At 36.9% G+C, this 22608-nt stretch overlaps 1 protein-coding gene across 2 annotated transcripts in view; it reads left to right on the top strand.

Annotated features, from left to right (window-relative positions):
* Positions 1–22608, top strand: part of osbpl3b (oxysterol binding protein-like 3b) — a 98591-nt gene that overhangs the window by 40974 nt on the left and 35009 nt on the right. For both annotated transcript variants that reach the window (XM_073846683.1, XM_073846682.1), the window contains exons 2-6: positions 2074–2316; positions 13275–13391; positions 15410–15463; positions 18750–18863; positions 20213–20377. In XM_073846683.1, coding sequence (XP_073702784.1) covers positions 2221–2316; positions 13275–13391; positions 15410–15463; positions 18750–18863; positions 20213–20377 — 546 coding nt within the window. In that variant the 5' untranslated portion in view covers positions 2074–2220. The remainder of the gene's footprint in view (positions 1–2073; positions 2317–13274; positions 13392–15409; positions 15464–18749; positions 18864–20212; positions 20378–22608) is intronic.

Here is a 22608-nt window from a genome sequence, read left to right as displayed (position 1 = left end):
AAAAGTGAGAGAGACTGGAATATGGTTTTTAAAATGCCATCAAAAGGCATTCTAGAAGAGGAAAAACAAATCTCAGCCACAAAATAAAATGCAATGCGTTGCACATATTTTAGACCAACTTCCTGAATTAAATGTTGTTATAAGTGATTAACCAATATCGTTTTTTTTTGGTGGCAAATGGTTTGGGCCCTATAGACCAATTTGAAGTAGACATCATAGTGAAAAACACTGGTAACAAGATGAAACGGGTAAAATCTTCGGAATAAAAGACAATATTGTTGTGCCTTTGAATGTCAGAATCGGAATCAGAATCATTTTTATAGAATACTGTTATCAAAGACGCCATTTAAATTTAAAGTGTTTATGCAGTTTATGATTACTTTTAAAGCATACATTTAAATTAAACAATAGGTCTACATAATATTCACATTATTATATTTTATGTATTTTTATTTCATTTTTTCTGTTTTAATTCTTCTAGACTCTGTTTTAATGGTTAAAAAAAAAATTAACAATAGCAAGTTTGTCTTGTTTTATTTTTTCCCAAATTATCTTTTAGATTTTATGTATTATTATTTTATATTTCATGTATAATTTTTTTTATGGATATCATTTCTTCTGTTTTAATTCTTCTGGACTCTGTTTTAAGTGTTAAATAAAAAAATACATTCATCAAAAAGCATGTCTAATACATGAAGCAATTTAACAGCAATTTATTAAAAGTTAAATGTATTAAAAATTAGGCCCTATGAAATCCTTTTTTTTACAGCATTTTATATCTTATATTTTTGACTTTATATTTTATGTATTATTGTTTTATATTTTATGTATTTGTTTTATGGATTCCATTTTTTTCTGTTTTAGTTCTGTTTAAAAAATTCTAATTCACTATTTTTACCTAATTCTGTGTTTTCCATTATTTGTCTGCAAAAACATATTATTATTTTATTTCTCTATTTTTTGAAATACTGTGTCGTGTATTTGCATCTTCTGGTAAATAGATTCTGCTAAATTATTTTGCTGGTAAATATTCCTTAAAAAAATGTAATAATAATTTTATTAGTAGTAGTAGTACTATCATTACATTTAAGCAATATATGTCTGTCACAATTTCTTCAAGTTAAACCAGAATTTTATTTTGGCTGTGAAGACCTTTAAGTGTCTTTTTGTATATGATGTGACGATAACTTTAACTTTAAGCCAGTCTTTCACACAGAGACACAGAAGATGCAGGATTCATATTTAATTAGTGTTTTTCTGGCTTAATATTCACAGACACTAGTCCATATCTCATTTTGATTTAAGTGTACTGACCTACTTTTGATTTCAACATCCAAAATTTTGCAAATTACATGACATTCCACTTTACACAGTAAATTCTGTTTTTTATTACTGGATTCCCTAAATGGTCAATATAAAGCTGATATATGTGATATGTAAATAACGCTCGAATAGCAATTTATGTCTGGTATTTTATGTGTGTTTGACATGTATCCCACACGCTGTAACCTGCATTAATACTCAGCACAGGTGCTGTAACACACGTATGCATATGGTGCTGTCGTGACACATGACTTCAAACAAACCCAGACACAAAGCAAGAGGACATTTGCATTCTGTTCTCCATTCATGTGAGAACCACACTGAGAGGAAGACAGAGCAGCGAGGATGAGATGAGACAGGGAAGGAAAGACGGTTACTACAGAGCGGCGATCTCTGACGTCTGTAACTGCTATAAATGAAGCACAGATTCATAGAGTCAGTGTGTGTTCAGTGTAGCCCCCACACTTTTCTTAACTTTCATAAGAAAGAAGCTGAGCAAGTGGGAGATGATCCAGGGATGACTTATATAGTATGTCCAGTGATTCACGCTGTGATTCCTCAACACAACCCGCAGCTTGTGTGTCCTGCTGACCAAGCCTTTATACTTTCAGATAATTCTGCTATTTGATATCCTGTGGTGGGTGAGTGGTGTTCATTACCTGTACAGATGAAAGCCTGACATCGTGTTGAGGTTGCCTTTCACACACATCCCCCGATCAATCCTTTCTTACTCTCTTCATCTGTCCACAGGCTCGAACACTGTGTCCAAGCTTTGGAAGAACAAGCAAATGGAGACCCACAACTGCTGAGCTGTCGGTTCTCCCTCCTTCTTCTCCTCTCCTTCGGTTCCTCCTCTTCCTCTCCTTTTTACGTTGTCCCTCTCACTGAGAGCAGGAGATGAGCTCAGAGGAGAAAAGTTCCACCATGTCCCAAAAGATCTCCTCTCCATCTCACAGCAATAGCAGTTCCTCTTCTAAACATGATAGCAGACAGGTAAGTGTGTATACATTTGTTTCGGCAGACAATGAGCTACACTACCAGTCAAAAGTTTTTGAACAGTAAGATTTTAAACATTTTTTAAAAAGTCTCTTCTGCTCACCGAGCCTGCATTTATTTATTTGAAGTACAGCAAAAACAGTAAAATTTTGAAATGTTTTTACTATTTAAAATAACTGTTTTTTATTTAAAAAACATGATCACGATCCAGTCACATAATCCTTCAGAAATCATTCTAATATTCTGATTTGCTGCTCAAAAAATTAATAATCCGTTATTATTATGTTGAAAATGGCTGAGTAGAACTGTTTCAAGTTTCTTTGATGAATAGAAAGTTCAGAAGAACAGCATTTATCTGAAATAGAAATCTTCCAATGTCTTTATCATCACTTTTGATCAATTTAAAGCATCATTTTAAATAGTAGAAATATTGCAAAATTTTACAGTTTTTGCTGTACATTGGATCAAATAAATGCAGGCTTGGTGAGCAGAAGAGACTTCTTTAAAAACATTAAAAATCTTACTGTTCAAAAACTTTTGACTGGTAGTGTACATAGAAGTATCACTTTGATAAACTCTAAGAAGAAAAGATACAAAAGCTGTCACTAGGGCGTTGCCCTTTAAAAAGGTACACCTTTGTACCTTATTCACCCCTAAGGGGTGCATGTTGCTACCTTTAAGGTACATATTAGTCCCAGTGACAACCTTTGTACCTTTTTTCCTGAAACTCTATGTAACTCAATCTGCAACTTTGAACAGATAACAATTACACCTCAAATATTTTGGCTTTGTGTGTAAAGGTGTTACTTTTCTAAGCAATAAGAGAATGATTTTTACCTGATAGATAAAAAATAATCTAAATATGTCTAATTTTTCACCAAAAGCAATCAAAAATCAAAAATTAGTGTATGTGATAAAATGAGACTCTCAGTTGTGTTGTTTTTCCAGGTTTAATATTTGTCCTGCTGATACTGTAAATAGGTAGTTGACAAAAATACGCCTGGGAAATTGACATTCTGTGGTTTGGCGTGAAATATAGAGTATTTTCCCACCCTTTTATAGTAAAAAGTATGAAAGCCTACGCACAGTGTTCTTTGAGAAAAAAAATCTTTATTCTGAGGCCATAAAATACAGTGCTCAGTGCAAAAACAAAACTTTTAACAATTATTAATATCACATTATGAGTTCAGTCAGTAAACTTACGGCGCAGACTGATTCTTGGTATGTAATCTGCTAGAAATCACATTGTTTACTATATGGCACAAACTGATTGGCCTCAGCTGTAACTGCAGCCATTGAGCTTACTTGGTCAACATTTAAATAGTCTGCTTTGGAGTTTGCTGTAAATCATTCCAACAGCGTGCTATCGGAGTTCCTCAGAGACCCTCCACCTCCACCAGCACCACCTGTCTAGATCAGCTACAGGCTAGGGTTGAGTGATGTATACTAAATTGGCATCAGATTAGGGCTGAAGCAAAAAAAATAAAAAATTGTTATGTTTTTGTTATCAAGTAGTCATTTGATCTCATATGACCTAATGTAAGAGCCTGCAATAATGTGGTGCTGTAGCGCAAGACTGTAATTCAGCCCTCCTGAATGCAATTCAAGAGAAATAGAGACAGTGCTTCAGAGCAAATGCAGCCGAACTTGAAGCTGCTAAGCGGCATTTGAATGAACATCTAATTATATTTGCTGCATGCTTTCCTCTCAATAATGAAATAAACACAACCAAAACTGACAGCGAAATAAAAGTAGTATTTAATAATGCATTGGATTTCAACAATGTAGATGTTTGCACAAGCTCTGCAGTTCAGTACAGTAAAGCAGTCACGTCATGTTTATTTATATAGTGCTTTATACAATGGATAGCCTTAAATCAAGCAGCTTTACAGTAATAAACTTGACAAACTGGAGTCAGTGTAGATTTTCTGCTATAAAGCAGCTCCTCTGTGTGGAGCTAGCTAATGATAAAATCTTTTTATTTTTAATATTTAATTAAAGTGATAGTTTGGTTTGTAGAGATCAAAGTGTAACGTTGCTGGATGAGACAAGGCGAATGAGGATCTAGATGCAGTAGTTTATTGGGAATCCATGACAAAACAATAAAATCCAGAGGGTACCGGAACTCAGACAAGGGCAAGAGACAACCATTACACATTTAACAACCGACAAACTACAGAGGAAACACAAAGACTATTTATACACAGGGCAGGGGGAATGATCTAATGAGTAACCGTGGAAACTAACGAGGAAGTGGGTGTGGTCAAATGAGTGTCCATGGTAACAAATAGGGGAGCAGAGAGGCAGGGAAGCAGAAAACAATGGGGCACAGAAACTACCAAATAAAAGTCCTTAAACACAGACACAGAAAATACAGACCAGACTCATGACATAGCCCCCCCTCAAAGGAGCGGCTTCCAGCCGCTCTAAATACAAGTCCGGAGGGAGGAGCTTGAGTAGAACGGGGGCGGGCTGGGGGGCTAGGTCCATGAAGTAAGAGAAACAGGGGACTGAAGCAGAGTGAGAGACCAGGGTGGAGTCGGCCAGATGGGAGTAGCTGAGGACCACCATAGCAGGGCAGATGGCACCAACGGTCCCCACGGTGGAGCAGAGGACCACCAGATCATGACGGGCGATCTCCATGGCGGAACAGGCAGAACAGGAACCCTCAAGAGTGGAGCAGAAGCCCACCAGGGCAGAGCAAACGAAGCCCACCAGGGCAGAGCAGACGGACCAGGAGCCCACCAGGGCGAAGCAAACGGAGCAGGAGCCCACCAGGGCGGAGCAGACGGAGCAGGAGCCCACCAGGGCGGAGCAGACCTCCGGGGTGGAGCAGGTGGCTTAGGAGCCCTCCAGGGAGCGGAACAGGAGGCGTAGAAGCCCTCCAGGGCGGAACAGGAGGCGCAGGAGCCCTCCAGGGCGGAACACGAGGCGCAGGAGCCCTCCAGGGTGGGGCAGCCAGCCGTGTCATGGACTAGGACCTAGTGAGAGCAGAGACAGAGGAGGCAGACAGAGCAAGGAGAGAAGCAGAGAGTTCATGGGAGAACGCGGCCTCCATAGCCGTGACTAGGCAGATAGGAACTTCAGGAACGGCTTTTGTGGCCGTTACAGGGCAGACAGAGATTTCTGGAACGGCCTCAATAGCCGTGACAGAAACGACAGGGAGCCTAGGCGGTGCAGGCAGAGCAGGGAATCTTGGCGGAGCAGGCAGAGCAAGGAGTCTTGGCGGAGCAGGCAGAGCAGGGAGCCTTGATGGAGCTGGCAGAGCAGGGAATCTTGGCGGAGCAGGCAGAGCAGGGAGCCTTGATGGAGCTGGCAGAGCAGGGAATCTTGGCGGAGCAGGCAGAGCAGGGAGCCTTGATGGAGCTGGCAGAGCAGGGAATCTTGGCGGAGCAGGCAGAGCAGGGAGCCTTGATGGAGCTGGCAGAGCAGGGAATCTTGGCGGAGCAGGCAGAGCAGGGAGCCTTGATGGAGCTGGCAGAGCAGGGAATCTTGGCGGAGCAGGCAGAGCAGGGAATCTTGGCGGAGCAGGCAGAGCAGGGAGCCTTGATGGAGCTGGCAGAGCAGGGAACTCCGCTTTGCACGCCACCTCCGAAGGAGGTATAGGCACAGCGGACATGTGGACAGATGAGGCCTCTGAGACGCAGTGTGCAGCCCACACACTCAGAATGGCGATGGCCATCGTGGGCAGTACGGTGGTTAATGGAAGGCCCATCGGGTTTGTGGGCATGTGGCTTGGGAGTGTTGGCTCTGCGTGGCTTGGGAGCGTTGGCTCTGCGTGGCTTGGGAGCGAGACGTGACTTGGCAGTGCAGGAACAGCCACCATGACGTGACTTGACCTTGCGGGAACAGCAGTTGTGACATGACTTGACGTGACAGGAACAGTAGCTGTGACATTCACAGGCTGTGGTCTGATTGACGTGACGTGAGCGAGCTCTGGCTTGGCAGATGTGACGTTTGCAGGCGCTGGCTTGGCAGACATGACATTAGCAGGTGCTGGCTTGGTTGTCGTAGCATTAACAGTCGCTGGCTTGGCTGGTGCTGATAGTAAGGGACCGACTGAACGAGCTGACAGCAGTGGTGGGTCCTCCAAGCTTGATATTAGTCTCTGATAAGTCACGAAAATGTGGGGGTGTGATGTTGCAGCCACCTTTTCATTAATAATTTTGGGCATGGCGGTCATCCTGGGTGCAGGCTTGGGCATGGCGGCCATCTTAGCAGCAGGCTCTGGCGTGGCGACCATCTTTGCAGCTGGCTCTGGCGTGGCGACCATCTTTGCAGCAGGCTCTGGCGTGGCGGCCATCTTGCGAGAGGACTTGGACGTGGCAGCCATCTTGGGCAGTGGTTCTGGAGAGACAGCCATCTTGTGAGAAGACTTGGGCGTGGCGGTAGCCATCTTGTGAACAGGTTCTGGAAGGACGGCCATCTTGTGAAGAGGCTCTGGGCTAGCAGACATCTTGAGGACCGGCTCAACCTCACCTACGGTGAACGGAGATTTGCAACATGACATGACAAAATCAATGAATTGTGCGAGTGTCCAACTGGGGTCCTCTTCAGGTAGGTTGTAACTGATCTCGGGGTCGAGTCCACTCCAGAAACATTCCTTCAGTGTGATCTCATCACACGGTGCCAGATGACAGTATGTGATAAACTCCTCCACGTAGTACTCGATGGGGCGGCCATTCTGAAAAATGGAGCATAGCAATCTTAGTGGGTTAGAAAAACTTCCTGCTAGATCCATAATGGTCGGTTGTTCTGTAACGTTGCTGGAAGAGACAAGGCAATGAGGATCTAGATGCAGTAGTTTATTGGGAATCCATGACAAAACAATAAAATCCAGAGGGTACCGGAACTCAGACAAGGGCAAGAGACAACCATTACACATTTAACAACCGACAAACTACAGAGGAAACACAAAGACTATTTATACACAGGGCAGGGGGAATGAGCTAATGAGTAACCGTGGAAACTAACGAGGAAGTGGGTGTGGTCAAATGAGTGTCCATGGTAACAAATAGGGGAGCAGAGAGGCAGGGAAGCAGAAAACAATGGGGCACAGAAACTACCAAATAAAAGTCCTTAAACACAGACACAGAAAACACAGACCAGACTCATGACACAAAGCTTGATCTAGCTCAGGGCTGTTTTGGTTATCATATCCCTATAAGTGAATAAAAAATCCAAAAATAAAATGTCTTCTCTTACCTTTATTTAGTTTCTTATCCATATGACTTGCAAAAGGAGATGCTAGTCAGAATGATGTGTCATTCAGTTGCTTTTTCATATAGCTAATTAAATGGTGAATAAGATTGTTTTTCTGTGTGTCATCTCATTTTGTGTGCCAAATATGTTTATGAATATGATTTCCAAAAGCTGAAGTGATTACATAAGGAATCATTGACGATGGGTCGTTGAATTCTTATAAAATAATGCACACCAATGGAATAGTGCATTATTTTTGTAGAATTAAATGGACTGAAGTCAATTATTCCGCTTATACTATGGTTACCACACCTCAAGACATCAATCAGATGATATATTTCAAGACATTCGTCCTGTTTTTGTCCTAAAAAGAATACTGTGAGTAGGATTAATTTCTTATGCAGCTCTTCCAATGCCTTGAAGACCTAGTAACGACATTTGAGCCACTGATAGCAGACTAATGCAGTTAATAATGAAGTTTAGACAGACAGACAGGGAGACAGATGGAAAGAGAGAGGGAAAGAGAGATTAAGCTTGTGAATTACCACTCTCAGTCTGTGCGTCTCTCAAAAGTGATCGGCAGCAGCGTCTCTACTAATAGTGAAACTTCTACGTTCATTTTCTTCAAGACTCTATCTAGTTTTCGTCTTCAACTTAAAAATCGTCTTACAGCACTGTTTTACATTTTTTTGTAAAGGGCGTTTGATCTTCTTTGTATGTTCAATTATTTTGTCATGGTATTTCTGCAGCGAAGTAGGACGATTTTGAAGTTGAGGAAGAAAACGAGATGGGAGTTTTTTTGACATACCCTAACTGTATTGACCCGGATCACACAGACTGCGCATGCGGATCGCATAGACGAGACAAGACGAGCATTTGAGGTTAAAAAGTATATAAATTGTCAATTTGTTTTGAAAATAACCAATCGTTCCGCTAGATAAGACCCTTCTTCCTCGGCTAAGATCATTTAGAGCCCTTTGAAGCTGCATTTAAACTGAATTTTGGAAGTTCAAACTTGGGGGCACCATACATATCCATTATATGGAGAAAAATCCTAAAATGTTTTCCGCAAAAAAATATTTCTTTACAACTGAAGGAAAGAAAGACAGTACATGTGAGTACATGGTTAGCTGCTTGCTAGCGGTAGCCTCTGACATTACAGTACATAAAATTTAATTTACCACATAAACAGAGTAAGGAGAAGAGCACTCCTGAGCACTACTGACAAACGTCTAATCTTGTAAAATGTGTGGTAAGTACTGCCACTCCGTAGTATACACAGAGTCTGTGTGATCACTAATCTTGAAAGTGAAAGTAAAAAGCGAGCGTGCATTCAAAAGCAATTTCAATGCCCTGCATACAATTACCAGCTCCCTGATGCCCGCAGTTTATATAAAGTATAATTACCCAACAATATAATTGCAAAAGAAAGTATTAAACTGAACACAGTATTTGGATTTGGGCATGAATTGATGTCTGTCAGCCATCGGCAGTTGAAGATGGCATTGTCTAAGGCCCCAACCATACTACAGGACATTTTGTATATCTATGTCTGTGCAGAAGCTGCATGTCTGTGAATGTTTTGGCAGTAGCAAATCTCCTAACTTTGAAGCAGCAATGACAGCTAGACTGCCAAGAAAAAATAAATTAACATTGTCTCTATCTGTTAAAATGCTAAAACTACTCAAAGGGTTGTCATGACTGAAATATACTTTTTTCTATATATTAACATAATAATTAACCTTAAAATCTTGATGAGAATAAGAATTCCATGGATACATGCATCTACTAAACATTAGCTGAAGTTTGAATGTTTGACATGAGACAGCTGTGTTTGTTCTAAGAGCCTTAACTTCTCTTGATTTAGCTTCATACAAAAATGGCTTTGGAGTATAAATATTTATAGTGCTTAGTTTTTTTTTTCTTTTTGCAATTTTCTAAAAGCAAATGAAAAACTGTCTGACAGATGAAAGCAGAAAGCAGTAGACTAGACAAAATATTTCTGGACATTACCCAGAACATTCTGAGCTATGCCTCTCCACTTTATCTTCATCAGTCCCATTACTCGCTGTGCCGAAACACAGTATTAATCTTTCTGTTCTCAGTCAGATGACTGTGGGAAATACGAATATAACCGATTTATGAAATGAGCCTTGAGCGCCAGATGAATAAAAACTTTGCAGCCCTTTGTTTTTTCATTTATTGCAATTCTGAAACACTTCCTGAGGCTTTTATGTGAGGGAATTAGTGGCAAACTAATCATGTTCTGTGGATGATTAGGATAAACACAGCAAGGTTCAAAAGTCTGCTCTCAGACCTTTTGACACCATTATGCATCTTCAGTCACTGTTCACACATGTTTGTTCCTATTGTGTATTGACTTAATATATCGGTGTGCATATGTTCACCTGCACATGTGTGCGTTCATATGCTTTGAGCTCCGGAGGGCGGATGGGTGTCCTTCTCCTCGGATGAACACGCTGACCTGATTATGGGGCTGTAATCTCTAATCTCATCATTTGGTAGCATTATAAAGCTCATTATTCCTTCTAAGCGGAGATATGTTTTACTGTTCGGGTGGCAGACGTTACTCTCAATACCAACATCATGGAATTATGTTGTGTAGAGTTAAAACTACTGCAAAGAGGGCTAAAATCCCAGCAGGTGATCTTGTGCTCACTTCCTCAATGAAATGTCCTCATTAATAGGATAGTTCACCCAAAAAAATAAAAAATTAAACCATTATTTACCCTCAACCCATCCTATTTGACTTTCTTCTTTCAGGCAAATATAATTGGAGTTACATTAAAAAATGTCCAGGCTTGTGAATGCGCATATGACAGTTAGTGGAAGCTAGAGATTGCAGTTCATAAAGTTTTAAATGTGGATTTTATTCTTACACAAATGAATTGATTCTGGTTAGAAGGCCTTTATTAACCCCCCTGAGCCATATGGAGTACTTTTTATGATAGGTTGATGCACTTCATTGGACTTAAAAATCTCAACAGCCATTCACTGCCATTATAAAGCTTGGAAAAGCCAGGTCTTTTAAATATAACTCTAAACGTATTCATCTGAAAGAAGAAAGTCATACACACCTAGCTTTGCTTGAGGGTAAGTAAATCATACAGTAATTTTCATTTTCATTTGTGTGTGAGCTATCCCTTTAAGTCTTAGTTTATCTAAGTGAATAAAAAAAATAACTAATATTTCTGTAATAAGTGGGCATACTTTGTATAAGTGGGCAACTAAGTATTCTAAAGTGTACTTTCACAAGGGTTGGTTGATGAGCTAGTCTGTTTTACTGTCATAACACAGCATCCCTTGAAGGGTGTGTTGCTCTTTGATTTGCGCTGTTGTGTAAGAGCGGTTTGTTTCATTAGTCTCACGTTGTGGTTCTTAATGCATGTTTGGGTTTTGTCCTTGGCTATAGAGATGTCTCTTTTAAAGTTGTCCTTGATGTAGTGAATTGCTGAGAGTGTGTTTGGGCAGTGCAGCTCTTGCCTTGAGGAAGAGACAGAGTTTTCTGAAGAAGGAGAATAGAGACCCACATTTTGTTCCGTCTGTCAGCACTCTAAATAATACAATGTGCAACTATTACTGAAGGTTCAAACGCTCACTGATGCTCCAGAAGGAAACATTTAGAGAAAGATCATGGTAACTTTTTGTCTTCTGAGAAGACAATGTAAGTATGTAAGTATCTTCTGTAGATTCTGAAGGGCAGTACTAAATAAAAAATAAATGTTTTTAGGCAATATACAGTACAGACCAAAAGTTTGGACACACCTTCTCATTCAGGTGTGTCCAAACTTTTGGTCTGTACTGCAGATATGAATTCAACTGAAAAAAACTTGTGAAAAAATATCTTTCAGGTGGTCAAATAGCAAATAGCAAATAGTGGAGCTCTGCAGCCACCTACTGGTAAAAGTTATTTGTAGTTGTTGTTTTTTTACTTTTAAAACTGGATTTTCCAAAGATGGGCAAAAATCTTACACTAAACCATGTAAAATTATCCATGTTATCCCCATGAATTAAAGTTAGAAATGTGGGTCTTTTATAAAGTGAATTTTACAAAAAAAGCAGTTTTGTATAAAACCCATTTAAAAAATATTTTATTATTTATTAATTTGTATAGATTTAAAAAATATCACTTACCCACTGAAAACTGCACAAATGTAGAGTAAAAACTTTAATAAACAGAAAAATATACAGTACAGACCAAAAGTTTGGACACACCTTCTCATTCATTTTGATTCTCAAACTTTTGGTCTGTACTGTATATATATATATATATATATATATATATATATAATTATTTTTTTTTACAAATCTTTATTCTGTTCAAAAGTTTACACCCCCAGCTCTTAATGCATAGTTTTTCCTTCTAAAGCTTCAGTGAGCATTTGAACCTTCTGTAATAGTTGCATATGAGTCCCTCAGTTGTCCTCAACTGTAAAAAGGTGGATCTCAAAATCATACAGTCATTGTTGGAAAGGTTTCAATTACACAAAAATGCTGGAGAAACAAAGACTTATTGGGACCTGAATGATTTTTCTGAACAACCGTGGGTAGTTTAACTATTCAGAACAAGGGATTCATAAACAACTATCACTAAACAAAACAAAAAAACAGCTGTGGATCGTTCAGTTAACAACGACACAGTATTAAGAATCGAATGTATGTAAACTTTTGAACGGAGTCATTTTTATAAATTCAACTATTATTTTCTCTTGTGGACTATATGTAAACATATTTTATGTGAAATATCTTATTCAGGTCAGTACTAAAATAAAAAAAATAACATGCATTTTGTATATTCCCTTTTATTTTGGTAAAATAATTAACATTTTGCTAATTCTGCAAGATGTATGTAAACCTGTGATGCAAAGCTGAATTTTCAGCAGTCATTACTCTCGTCTTCAGTGTCACATGATTCTTCAGAAATTATTATAATATGCTGATTTGGTGCTCAAGAAATAATTCTGATTATTATCAGTGTTGAAACAGCTGTACTGCTTAATACAGTAAATACGGCATATGGTTTTGTTTGGTTATCAATTCTATCCTAAATTCATGATTTTCTGCATTAGGGCTTTTGTTTCCTCTTTTAAGTCACAAAAATGCAGGACCACTAAATGCAGGACCACTAAACCTATAAATAAGCTGAACACTAAAATAAGATGATGGATTTTTTTCTGTGTTCTGAATAAAGGGGAGATAAATCATAAGCTTGCCGCAACTCAATTTGTCTAGCCCTGCTGCCCTCCTGTCCTTCTAAAACATTTTCTGTAAAATTATTATGCATTTCATCACTTTCCAATCCACATTTTTAAATTCAGCTACAATATTCAGCACTTTTAAATCCATCTACAATATTCATCAAACAAATAATGAGTGTGTGGAATAACCAAATTCTTATATATCAATATAATTAATTTTATGTCATGAACCCACTATATATCATAAAAAATAATTGAAAAAAAGTATTCATTATTTATATATTAAATAAGCATAATGCCTATTCTGTATTAATCTGTCAATTAACTTTCTAACTTCATCTTGACTCTCTGTTTTCACATTACGTGTGTAAATGTAAAGCAGTCCTGCCTGATGATAGCCATCCAGTCATGTCTAGTTGACACATTTATTATTAACATTTTTCTTAGGCACTGAGTTAGAAACACTATACTTAGGTCATTTAAGTACAGCGTTTCATTGTACAATGTTCATATGTATTGAATTGCATTGTACAGGACAGCTGGGAGATTGTGGAGGGTCTGCGTGGCGGTCTTTCCAATGTTCAGGAGCCAGAGAAGCAGTCCGGCTACATGCTGAAGAAGAGAAAGTGGCCAATGAAAGGCTGGCACAAGGTATGTGGGAAATAGTCATGCATTAATGCCTCCACCAATGTTTTATTCAAAATATCTGGAAAAAGTGGAATAATTAGATGAATTAGTGCAGAGATTTTATTATAAAGATCACACTTAATCAAATTTTCTTTACACACAAGATAACATGTTGGCCAGAAATGTAAGTCAATATAGTAATTTGTGGGTCTTTTATAAGTTAATTTCACCATAAACAAAAGCTGAATTAGCTATAATATGAAAATGTAAACAAAAGCTTAATTTTTATTGTGATATATTTTTAAAATATGCATCACCTTGTCTGTTATGTACGGAGCCCCTTACGTCACCTGTAGAAGAAAAATAATTAATCCGTGGGGACGGTTTTGCAATTCGTTCCCTCAGTTTATAAACCGTACCCACGAATTCTTAAACTGTTCCCTCGGTTTAATAAATCGTGCCCACGGATTAACAAACCGTACCCACGAATTTCCAATCCGTGCGCTCAGATTTTGTAAACCGTACCCTCGGATTTTGAATCCGTGCCCACAAATTCATAATCCGTGCGCACGCTTTCGCAATCCGTTCCCACGGGTTTGTAAACTGTACTCATGGATTTGTGGCCCCGCCCCCAAATTCAACCAGGCCACCTGTTTATAGGTGCTGGATGCATTGTATTGCATTTATTAAACTTTATTTTCTCATAGTAGGCTATATGAGACCATGGAACACTGACAAAACACAGTTTTTAGCGTTTATTTTATATTAATCACTAACAGATTAGCTGCTAAAACACCACACCTGTGTTTTATCCTATTGGTTATTGTTATCCTATTATCTATTGCTTATTAATGTAAAATAAACACTAAAAAGATGAAGTTTTGTAAGTGCGAATCATGGTAAATTAACGAAACAAATAATGTACAGGTTATGTGTCATTACTTTGCTCTCAAACTAAATGCAATGTAATATATTACATATTTAATAATTACATTAACAGTGAATCTAACTCTGGGTGAAAAGATTATCATAAAATCGCCAAAATGAGTCTACATGTTAAGAATAAACAAACACATTTGTGCACTCATTTATTTAGCCTATAAATTTAAATAATAATTACTAATTACTAATAATACTAATTACTAAATAATAAGTATTATGACGTAAACAGCTTATACTACTGTTTCTACTGATCGGGGCCACAAATCCGTGAGTACAATTTAAAACCCGTGGGAAAGGATTGCTAAAGCGTGCGCACGGATTATGAATTTGTGGGCACGGATTCAAAATCCGAGGGTACGGTTTACAAAATCTGAGCGCACGGATTGGAAATCCGTGGGCACGATTTATTAAACCGAGGGAACAGTTTAAGAATTCGTGGGTACGGTTTATAAACTGAGGGAACGAATTGCAAAACCGTCCCCACGGATTAATTATTTTTCTTCTACAGGTGACGTAAGGGGCTCCGTAGTTATGGACTAACAACAACAAAAACACCAGAAAAAAGAATTAAACCCCACAATAATGTCTGTGGTCAACAAAGCTTCAAGTCATCAGAATTGTTTATTTTTTATTTTTTTCAACAAAGAGTGCTTTTTGCTTTTAGCCAAACTGAACTAAACAGGTTACACCAGAAACGATTATGGTTTATGATTAGACCAACATAAAAATGCACTTTAAATAAAAGGCACAGTCATTCCACTTTTTTCAGTGTGGGCCGCCTGACAATTAAAGCATTTTTTCTGTTCAATTTAAGTGCACAAACACAATTAATATGAAGTGAGTATTATTTGAGGCAAATATACTTTCTTCTGTGCCAGTTTCAAAAGCCATTCAAAGGTCTGTACACCAAAAATACCCATATTCCCCTTCAACCAAAAAGAGTGAATACAAGAATAGACAGAAAAGAGGCATAGCGATACACAGACTCTCATTCATCAACAGTGCGTACACGTCCCCTGAGAGGACATTCATCATTTACCAAATAAATCTGACCCAAGTTTCTCCTCTGTCCTCTCCTCTTTGTGCTTTTTTCCTCACAGAGATTCTTCTACTTGGACAAAGGCATTTTGAAGTACGCCAAATGCGCAGCTGATGTGAGTCTAAAAGGCCTTGCATGTACACACTCACTCACTCAATCCACTGAACTAAAGCACTCAGGACTTTTAGTGGTCAGTTCCCTATCATGTAAGTCTTCACAGAGCTCCAGCAGTCTTTAGAGGTCCTACACCTCCAGCTTTCTGTCAATATATGCTTCCTGCTGATAAAAGCCTGTAGATGTGGGTATGTAAAATCAAAGTTAATGTCCCCGGGGTTTGATAGCATCGTCTAGAGCCGATAGTTTGCAAATGTAAGAAACTGTTGTGCTGCCACCTAGGTTGTAATTGCCTTCCCTTATGCCAGTCTGCTCTCTTAAACAGCATTATAGAGTGGATGCTTAAGGGCAGGGTATTAAATTATAATGAAAGTACGTATTTAATCTGCCATATATCTTTCAGATGTAGCCTTTTTGGCCTCTAAATCAAGAGCACTAGTTAAATGTGCCTGTGAGGAAGGATCACTGACAAGGTTATGCATTAGCAAAATTAGCCAAAGCCCTCTTGCATTTATAGTGCTGCAAACTTGTCACCTTTTGTGAAATTTATTGTTTTGAATGCACAGTATGCTTACAGAGGGGCATACGCTTGCAAATTCTGAATTTAGTCAGATAGTGGGATAAATAACTGTAATGAGCTGGTTATTTTTTTATTAATATTTGAACTAATCAAGTGTAGTTATTGACTGGTCAGTTATAATGTGAGTGTATTGTTAAAGATACATGTTATGTGTTTTGTCAGTACTATTTTTAAATTGTAAATGAATAAAATATGTTGCCACATGTTACATAATTATTTACTAAGTACAGTCAAACCAAAATTTAGTCAGACAACTTCAACATTTCTCACATTATCACAGTTTATTCGCTATAGTTTAGAAACTGGCAATAAAATATGACAAGAACTTAAAAGTTAAACTGTCAGAACAAATTCATTTTGATAATGTCAGATAACTTTGATAGAAAGGTCTGTAACAAAGGTCAGGTCAAAGTGTCAAATCAAATTTTTGATCCCAAATTTTTATCAATGTTACTGTTAGTCCACTGTATAAAGAATTTTTAGATATAATATGTTTTATTTTGTTTTATAAAACGGTTAGTTCCATTCCTCAATTCTGATTGGTCAGCAGCTGTGTCGTATTCATGATACGGCACTGCTATGACCGCTTCACTCAACGGTTTTGTGTATCATTGAACCCCCTTAGCAACCACCCTTAGCAACGTAAACACAGCTGCAGCAGTTAGGGACTACTTTTTACAGCGGAAGGCAGTTAATGATTTTACTTTATGAAAACGTACAACTTAATATATATAAATTAATATATATTTTTGATTTTAATATTTTTATTGTGTGGTAACCGTTTTATAAAAGCAATAAGGTACTTGAGGCCGTGCTGTATCATGAATAAATCACGGCTGAAGGGGTTGCAGGCAACGCCCTTCAGCCGTGATTTATTCATGATACAGCACGGCCTCTCGTACCTTATTGCTTAATTATTTTTATCTTACATAAATTAACTATAGTGTCCTGCACCTACTAGTAAAAAATATATAAATTATGTCTGGTATATCATAATTTGCTGCAGTTTTACTGGAACATTATGATAGTACAGTAGATCTGCTTTAGCCTTATATTAAAGTAGCACTGAGAAGTTATGATTACTTGAATGGAATTTGATATTCATAACTGAACTGACAATGAATTTTAAATCCCAGTATAATTCAGTTTAAATTAATGGAATATTTATAGGTAATATGCATTCACTAATTTATATCTGGTGATTATATCTGGTGCCAGATATTATTATAATTTATGATTAGACCAACATTAAAATGCACTTTGAATAAATGCCACTAGTAAAAAATATCAAACATTATATCTGGTGTCTGAATAATTTTTGGTTTGACTGTAGAATTAAAATAATGTATTTCTTTGTTATTTGGCACCTGAATTGTTTCTCTTTTTTTGTTGTTGAATATTTATCCTTATAAATACTAAAAGATTTGTTAATGGAGTCAAATCCTTAAAGGGATAGTTCATCCAAAAATGAAAACTACCCCATGATTTACTTACCCTCAAGCCATCTTAGGTGTATATGAAAGACGAATGCAATCAGAGTTATATTAACAAATGTCTTCCAAACTTTATAATGGCAGTGAATGGAGATTTTGAAGACCAGTAAAGTGCATCCATCCATTATAAAAATGAGTAGTTAATAGAGACCTTCTGAAGTGAAACAATGCGTTGTGTAAGAAACATATCCATAATTAAATTTTTCACACACGCATACACTGTTAAAAAAAAAAAATCAAATAGTTGTTTCAACACGAAATTTACTTAATGTTAATTTTTAGTTTGAGTTGAAACAACTATTTGTTTTTACAGTGTACATGAAAGAGTGGTGTTCTAGCGGATGACGTAGGACTTAGGTGAATGCAGTGACGGATGCAGAAGCATGGAGGAGAGAGCAGAACAGAACACTGGTCATGAATTTAAAGTACAAAGCAAAGAAAAATGTCGGAGGATTTCGATAAAAGCCAAATTAGACTGGTTTTCCTTTGCTTGAAGCAAAACTTGATTCTCACAAGAATAGCATATTCTCATTGAAGCTTACACTATGTCCTTTGTCATCCGCTGGAACACCACTCTCTTGAATGTGTGTACGACATTTAGCCGAAGCTAGAGATTATGGTTTATAAAGATGTAAAATATGGTTATTTTTTACTCACAAAAAAGCATAGATTCACTTCACTTCACTTCTTTTTTTACCGCCCAGAGCCATGTGGAGCACTTTTTATGATAGATAGATGAACTTTATTGGACTTTAAATTATCAACACTGTTTTACTGCCATTATAAAGCTTGGAAGAGCCAAGATATTTTTAAGTGTAACTCTAATTGTTTTCGTCTGACAGAAGAAGGTCATATACACATAGGATGGCTTGATGATGAGTAAATAATGGGATACTTTTCATATTTTGGGGAGAACTACCCATTAAATTCTTCACAATTTTTATGTCATGAAATAGCTACAGTAAGATAGGATGACTAGGGCTGTTCTGTCACTCTGTTGTATTTTTGAAATAATGCAGTATATTTGATTATTTCTGGAAAAGCACAAGAGCCTAGAATTCAGTTGAATCTATAGTCATTTGAGGTTTAACCAGGAGCAGCATATTTGCTCAGTAGTAATTTGAGGATGTTGCAACAAAGTAGCATCTGTTGTATTGATATACAAGGTAGGGGTGATATTTATAGGTCAGATTTTCTGTCTGTGCTTTGTGCAGGTTGAGAAAGGCAAGCTCCATGGCTGCATTGATGTGGGGCTGTCCGTCATGGCCATTAAGAAGAAAGCCAAGTGCATTGATCTGGATGCAGAAGAAAACATTTATCACCTAAAGGTATCACTACAATTATAGTATTAGACTGACCTCAGAGTCTGAATGCTCTGCGGTCACAGGAAAACCATTAGTGGAGATTGGTGCATACTGTAAATTTGCTGCAGTTTTACTGGAACATTATGATAGTACAGTAGATCTGCTTTAGCCTTATAATGAAGTAGCACTGAGAAGTTATTATTTCTTTAATGGAGTTTTGTGGTTATGAGAAAGAGTTTTGATGTACAGTAATTTGATATTCAGTACTGAACTGAGAATGAATTTTAAATCCCACTATAATTCAGTTTAAATTAATGGAATGTTTATAGGTAATATAATGTAAATTTAATTCTGAAAAAAATAAAAGTATATATATATAAATGGTTCAATAAAAGTAACTTTAAGTCAGAATTTGCCAGGTGTATAAAAGTTACTTTTATTGAACTATTTTTTTTATTAGTAATGACACAGATGTCTCCCGGACCCAGAAGATAATAAGACGATGTTCAAGAGGCATCATTGCGAAAAAAAAAAAATTACTCTTCTTTTATTTACATTTGAACAAAAAGTAGCATGTCCAAAATTATTCATACCCTTCTCAAAAATCAATAGAAAAGCCTTTTTTTGGCTTCCTATAATTGCTGACTTGCTTTTTGCATGTCTCCAGTGGTATTTTTGCCCATTCATCTATTGATTGGGATCTCTTTGTCTACTTTCAGGACTTATCTGTTGAAAATCTGTTGATGTTTTGCAGAAATATAGAAAATTCTAAAGGGTCCACAAACTTTCAAGCAGCACTGTATATATATATAGTCTTAATCTTTTTTCCATTTTTTTCCCCCAGAATTTTCTGATAAAATACTGTTACAAACTTTGATTTCAATGTAAAATTGCTTAATAGAAATTTACAAATAAATAGTCATAATTGCCTAAATTATCATGTATTTATGTATGTGTATGTATTATGTTTTGTTTGAAACTGTTAACACTGTTAAATTATACTGTTGTCATGTTTAAAGCTTTTAGAAAAAAGCAAGATTAATAGATTAACAGTTTAATATGAGAAAGCTTTACAAACCCCAACAGAGAGTTTGACTCTAAAATAAATTTATTTTCTGGAGGAGAGAATCATCTTCTAAAGAGAGCTGTTTAAGAGACAAAATCGGTTTTGCCGGCTTTCATTTGTTTGCGTTTTGACCTTTTGATCTCAGGAATAGGAAGCAGGTCTTTCAAATACAAAGTCATGAGGTCAACCTTCATCTCGACCATTTTAAAGTGCAACTGCACGACGTAAAGAGAAACGGCTTCTGAATCCTGATTGACTAGGTTTCCTTCATGCTGAACCTTTAACTCTGGTCTCCTTGTGCTTGCAGATCAAGTCCCAGGAGCTGTTTGATGAATGGGTCTCTAAGCTGCGTCACCACAGACTTTACAGGCAGAATGAGATTGCCATGTTCCCTCATGAGAAAACGCTCTTCCACCCTCATTACCCCCTCACCTGTTCCCCCACGATACCTGACAGTCAGTCCATCAGAAAGGTAATGCCATGGGACATGTGGAGGGTTTAGATGGAAAGATAAATGTCAGATAAAATGACGATTACTGTGCGAGTCCTTAAACTTTTAGAAAATGTTAAAGGACTGTTCAAGGTTAAAAGCTCTTTTACTTTTACAAAATAGTCTCTCAAAAAGCACCTTTCACACTGTGACTAATTTATTTAATTTGTCCACTAACAGTGTCCAACAGTACAACTTTTTCTAAAATAATTAAAAATTACCATTGTATCTCCATTTCCACCTCAAATGATGTATTGTGTTCAGTTCATATCATGTTGTGGTGGAAATGATGATTGTGGAAATTACATTTTTAAACAAAATAGGTCTTAATAGGTCTTAAATACACATGATTAAAGCTGCACATCCACGCCTTTGCATCTCTGTCACCATTGAACGTTACTTGCAGAGCAGTTCTTATATTAGTTTGCCACTGCTATTCTGCATGGATGAATCTAATGCTCTGATGAATTCCCATGGTTACCGGTGATCACCATATCAGAGCGAAGCTGTCATTATGCACCCAGATCCACTAACAGTAAGAAGAATGTGCGTTAAAAAAAAAATGTTATAAAATTACGGATGTAATACAGCATCAAATCTGACCTTATTTGTAGACTTACCTTAGATTTGGAATGCAGATTTATATACATACTTTGTGTGTGGAATTTCAATCATTTGTAAGCAAAACACCTTCAATAATGCATCTTTAAATAGTATTTTTATACAATTTGCATGAGACTGATTGAAAATGTTACCACAAGTGATATTTGGTCGTATACAGTCAAACCAAAAATTATTTAGATGCCAGATATATATTTTTTTATTTTTTACTAGTGGGTGCAAAAGTTAGGATAGCAAAATAAAGTAAACTGTGACATATTATACCCAAAAATTCTTCATACATTGGACGACCTGTAAAATCTGGGACAAAAAAATTTGATTTGACACTTTGACCTGACCATTCATTTCTTTATCATTTCAGTTATTTGACATTATCAAGATGAATTGGTTCTGACACTGTTTAACTCCTCAGTTCTTTTCATATTTTACAACCATTTACTAAAATATAGTGAATAAACTGTGATTATGTGAGAAATTTTGAAGGTGTCTGAATAAATTTTGGTTTGACTGTAATTAGTTTGTGGTTATCAGAATGATTTTTTTTTCTGACACAGTTTAACTCTGAGTTTTTGTCATATTTTATTACCATTTTCTAAACTATAGTGAATAAACTGTAATAATGTTAGAAATGTTAAAGATGTCTGAATAAATTTTGCCTTAACTGTATATAGTGGAGATCAAAACAGAGAGAACAATCTATATATACTTGATTTTTCTGAAATAATGTTAATCTTCAACACTCACAATTTGACAAAATAGCCAAGGCATTTCAACAAAAATCTTTATTTTGGATAAAAAGGCAACCGAGGCGCACAGTAGTGAAGTATTTTTACTCTGTTTTTCAAGTTTTTGTACCTTATCAGAGTGTTTTTCTTTAGAATACTTCACAATGTTACTTCCAAAGCATAATATTGTACTTTTTACTGCACTACATTTCATAATAAATATAATTTAATACTTAATTACATTAAAAATCTAGTACTTTCTTACTTTTACTCAAGTAAAAGTAATTCAAAGATTTACTTGCGTACAAGAAAGTACTACATTTTGAATGTTCTTAAGAATTAAAGGTAAAAAAAAACAACAACTTTTATTTATGAAATGTAGTGCGGTGAAAAGTACGACATTATGCTTTGGAATGTAGTGAAGTAAAAGTTTTCCAAAGAAAAACACTCTGATAAAGTACAGATACTTTTTAAATAAGTAAAAAAAACTTCTGAAACGCAGTGTTTAAAATTAAAAAACTGTAACCACTGTAGCATGAAAGATGATTAGAGCTAACGTTTGGAGGGTTACAGCTGTCAGAAATTAGTAGGAAGTGTAGACGCCCTTGCTTTGAATGACTTCATCACATGTGTGGCCTGCAGGACATCACTAGTTTCACAGACTGCATTGGTGTGATCTTGGTCCACTCTTCTTCCACTCTCTTCCACAGCTCGGTGACTGTACAGCGTTTCTTAACCATGACTTTGTCGCCAAGGATTTTCCAAAGATTTTCAGTCAGCTTTAGATCAGGATTCTGGCCAGGCCATTTCATTATTTCAGTGTTCTTAGCTTCAAGGTTTACCTGTTTTGCAGTGTGACGGGACGTT

This window comes from Garra rufa, chromosome 9 (genome assembly GCF_049309525.1).
Source record: "Garra rufa chromosome 9, GarRuf1.0, whole genome shotgun sequence".
Taxonomy (NCBI): domain Eukaryota; kingdom Metazoa; phylum Chordata; class Actinopteri; order Cypriniformes; family Cyprinidae; genus Garra; species Garra rufa.
Note: the sequence above shows the minus strand (reverse complement) of the source record. Positions and strands in the feature narration are given on the sequence as shown.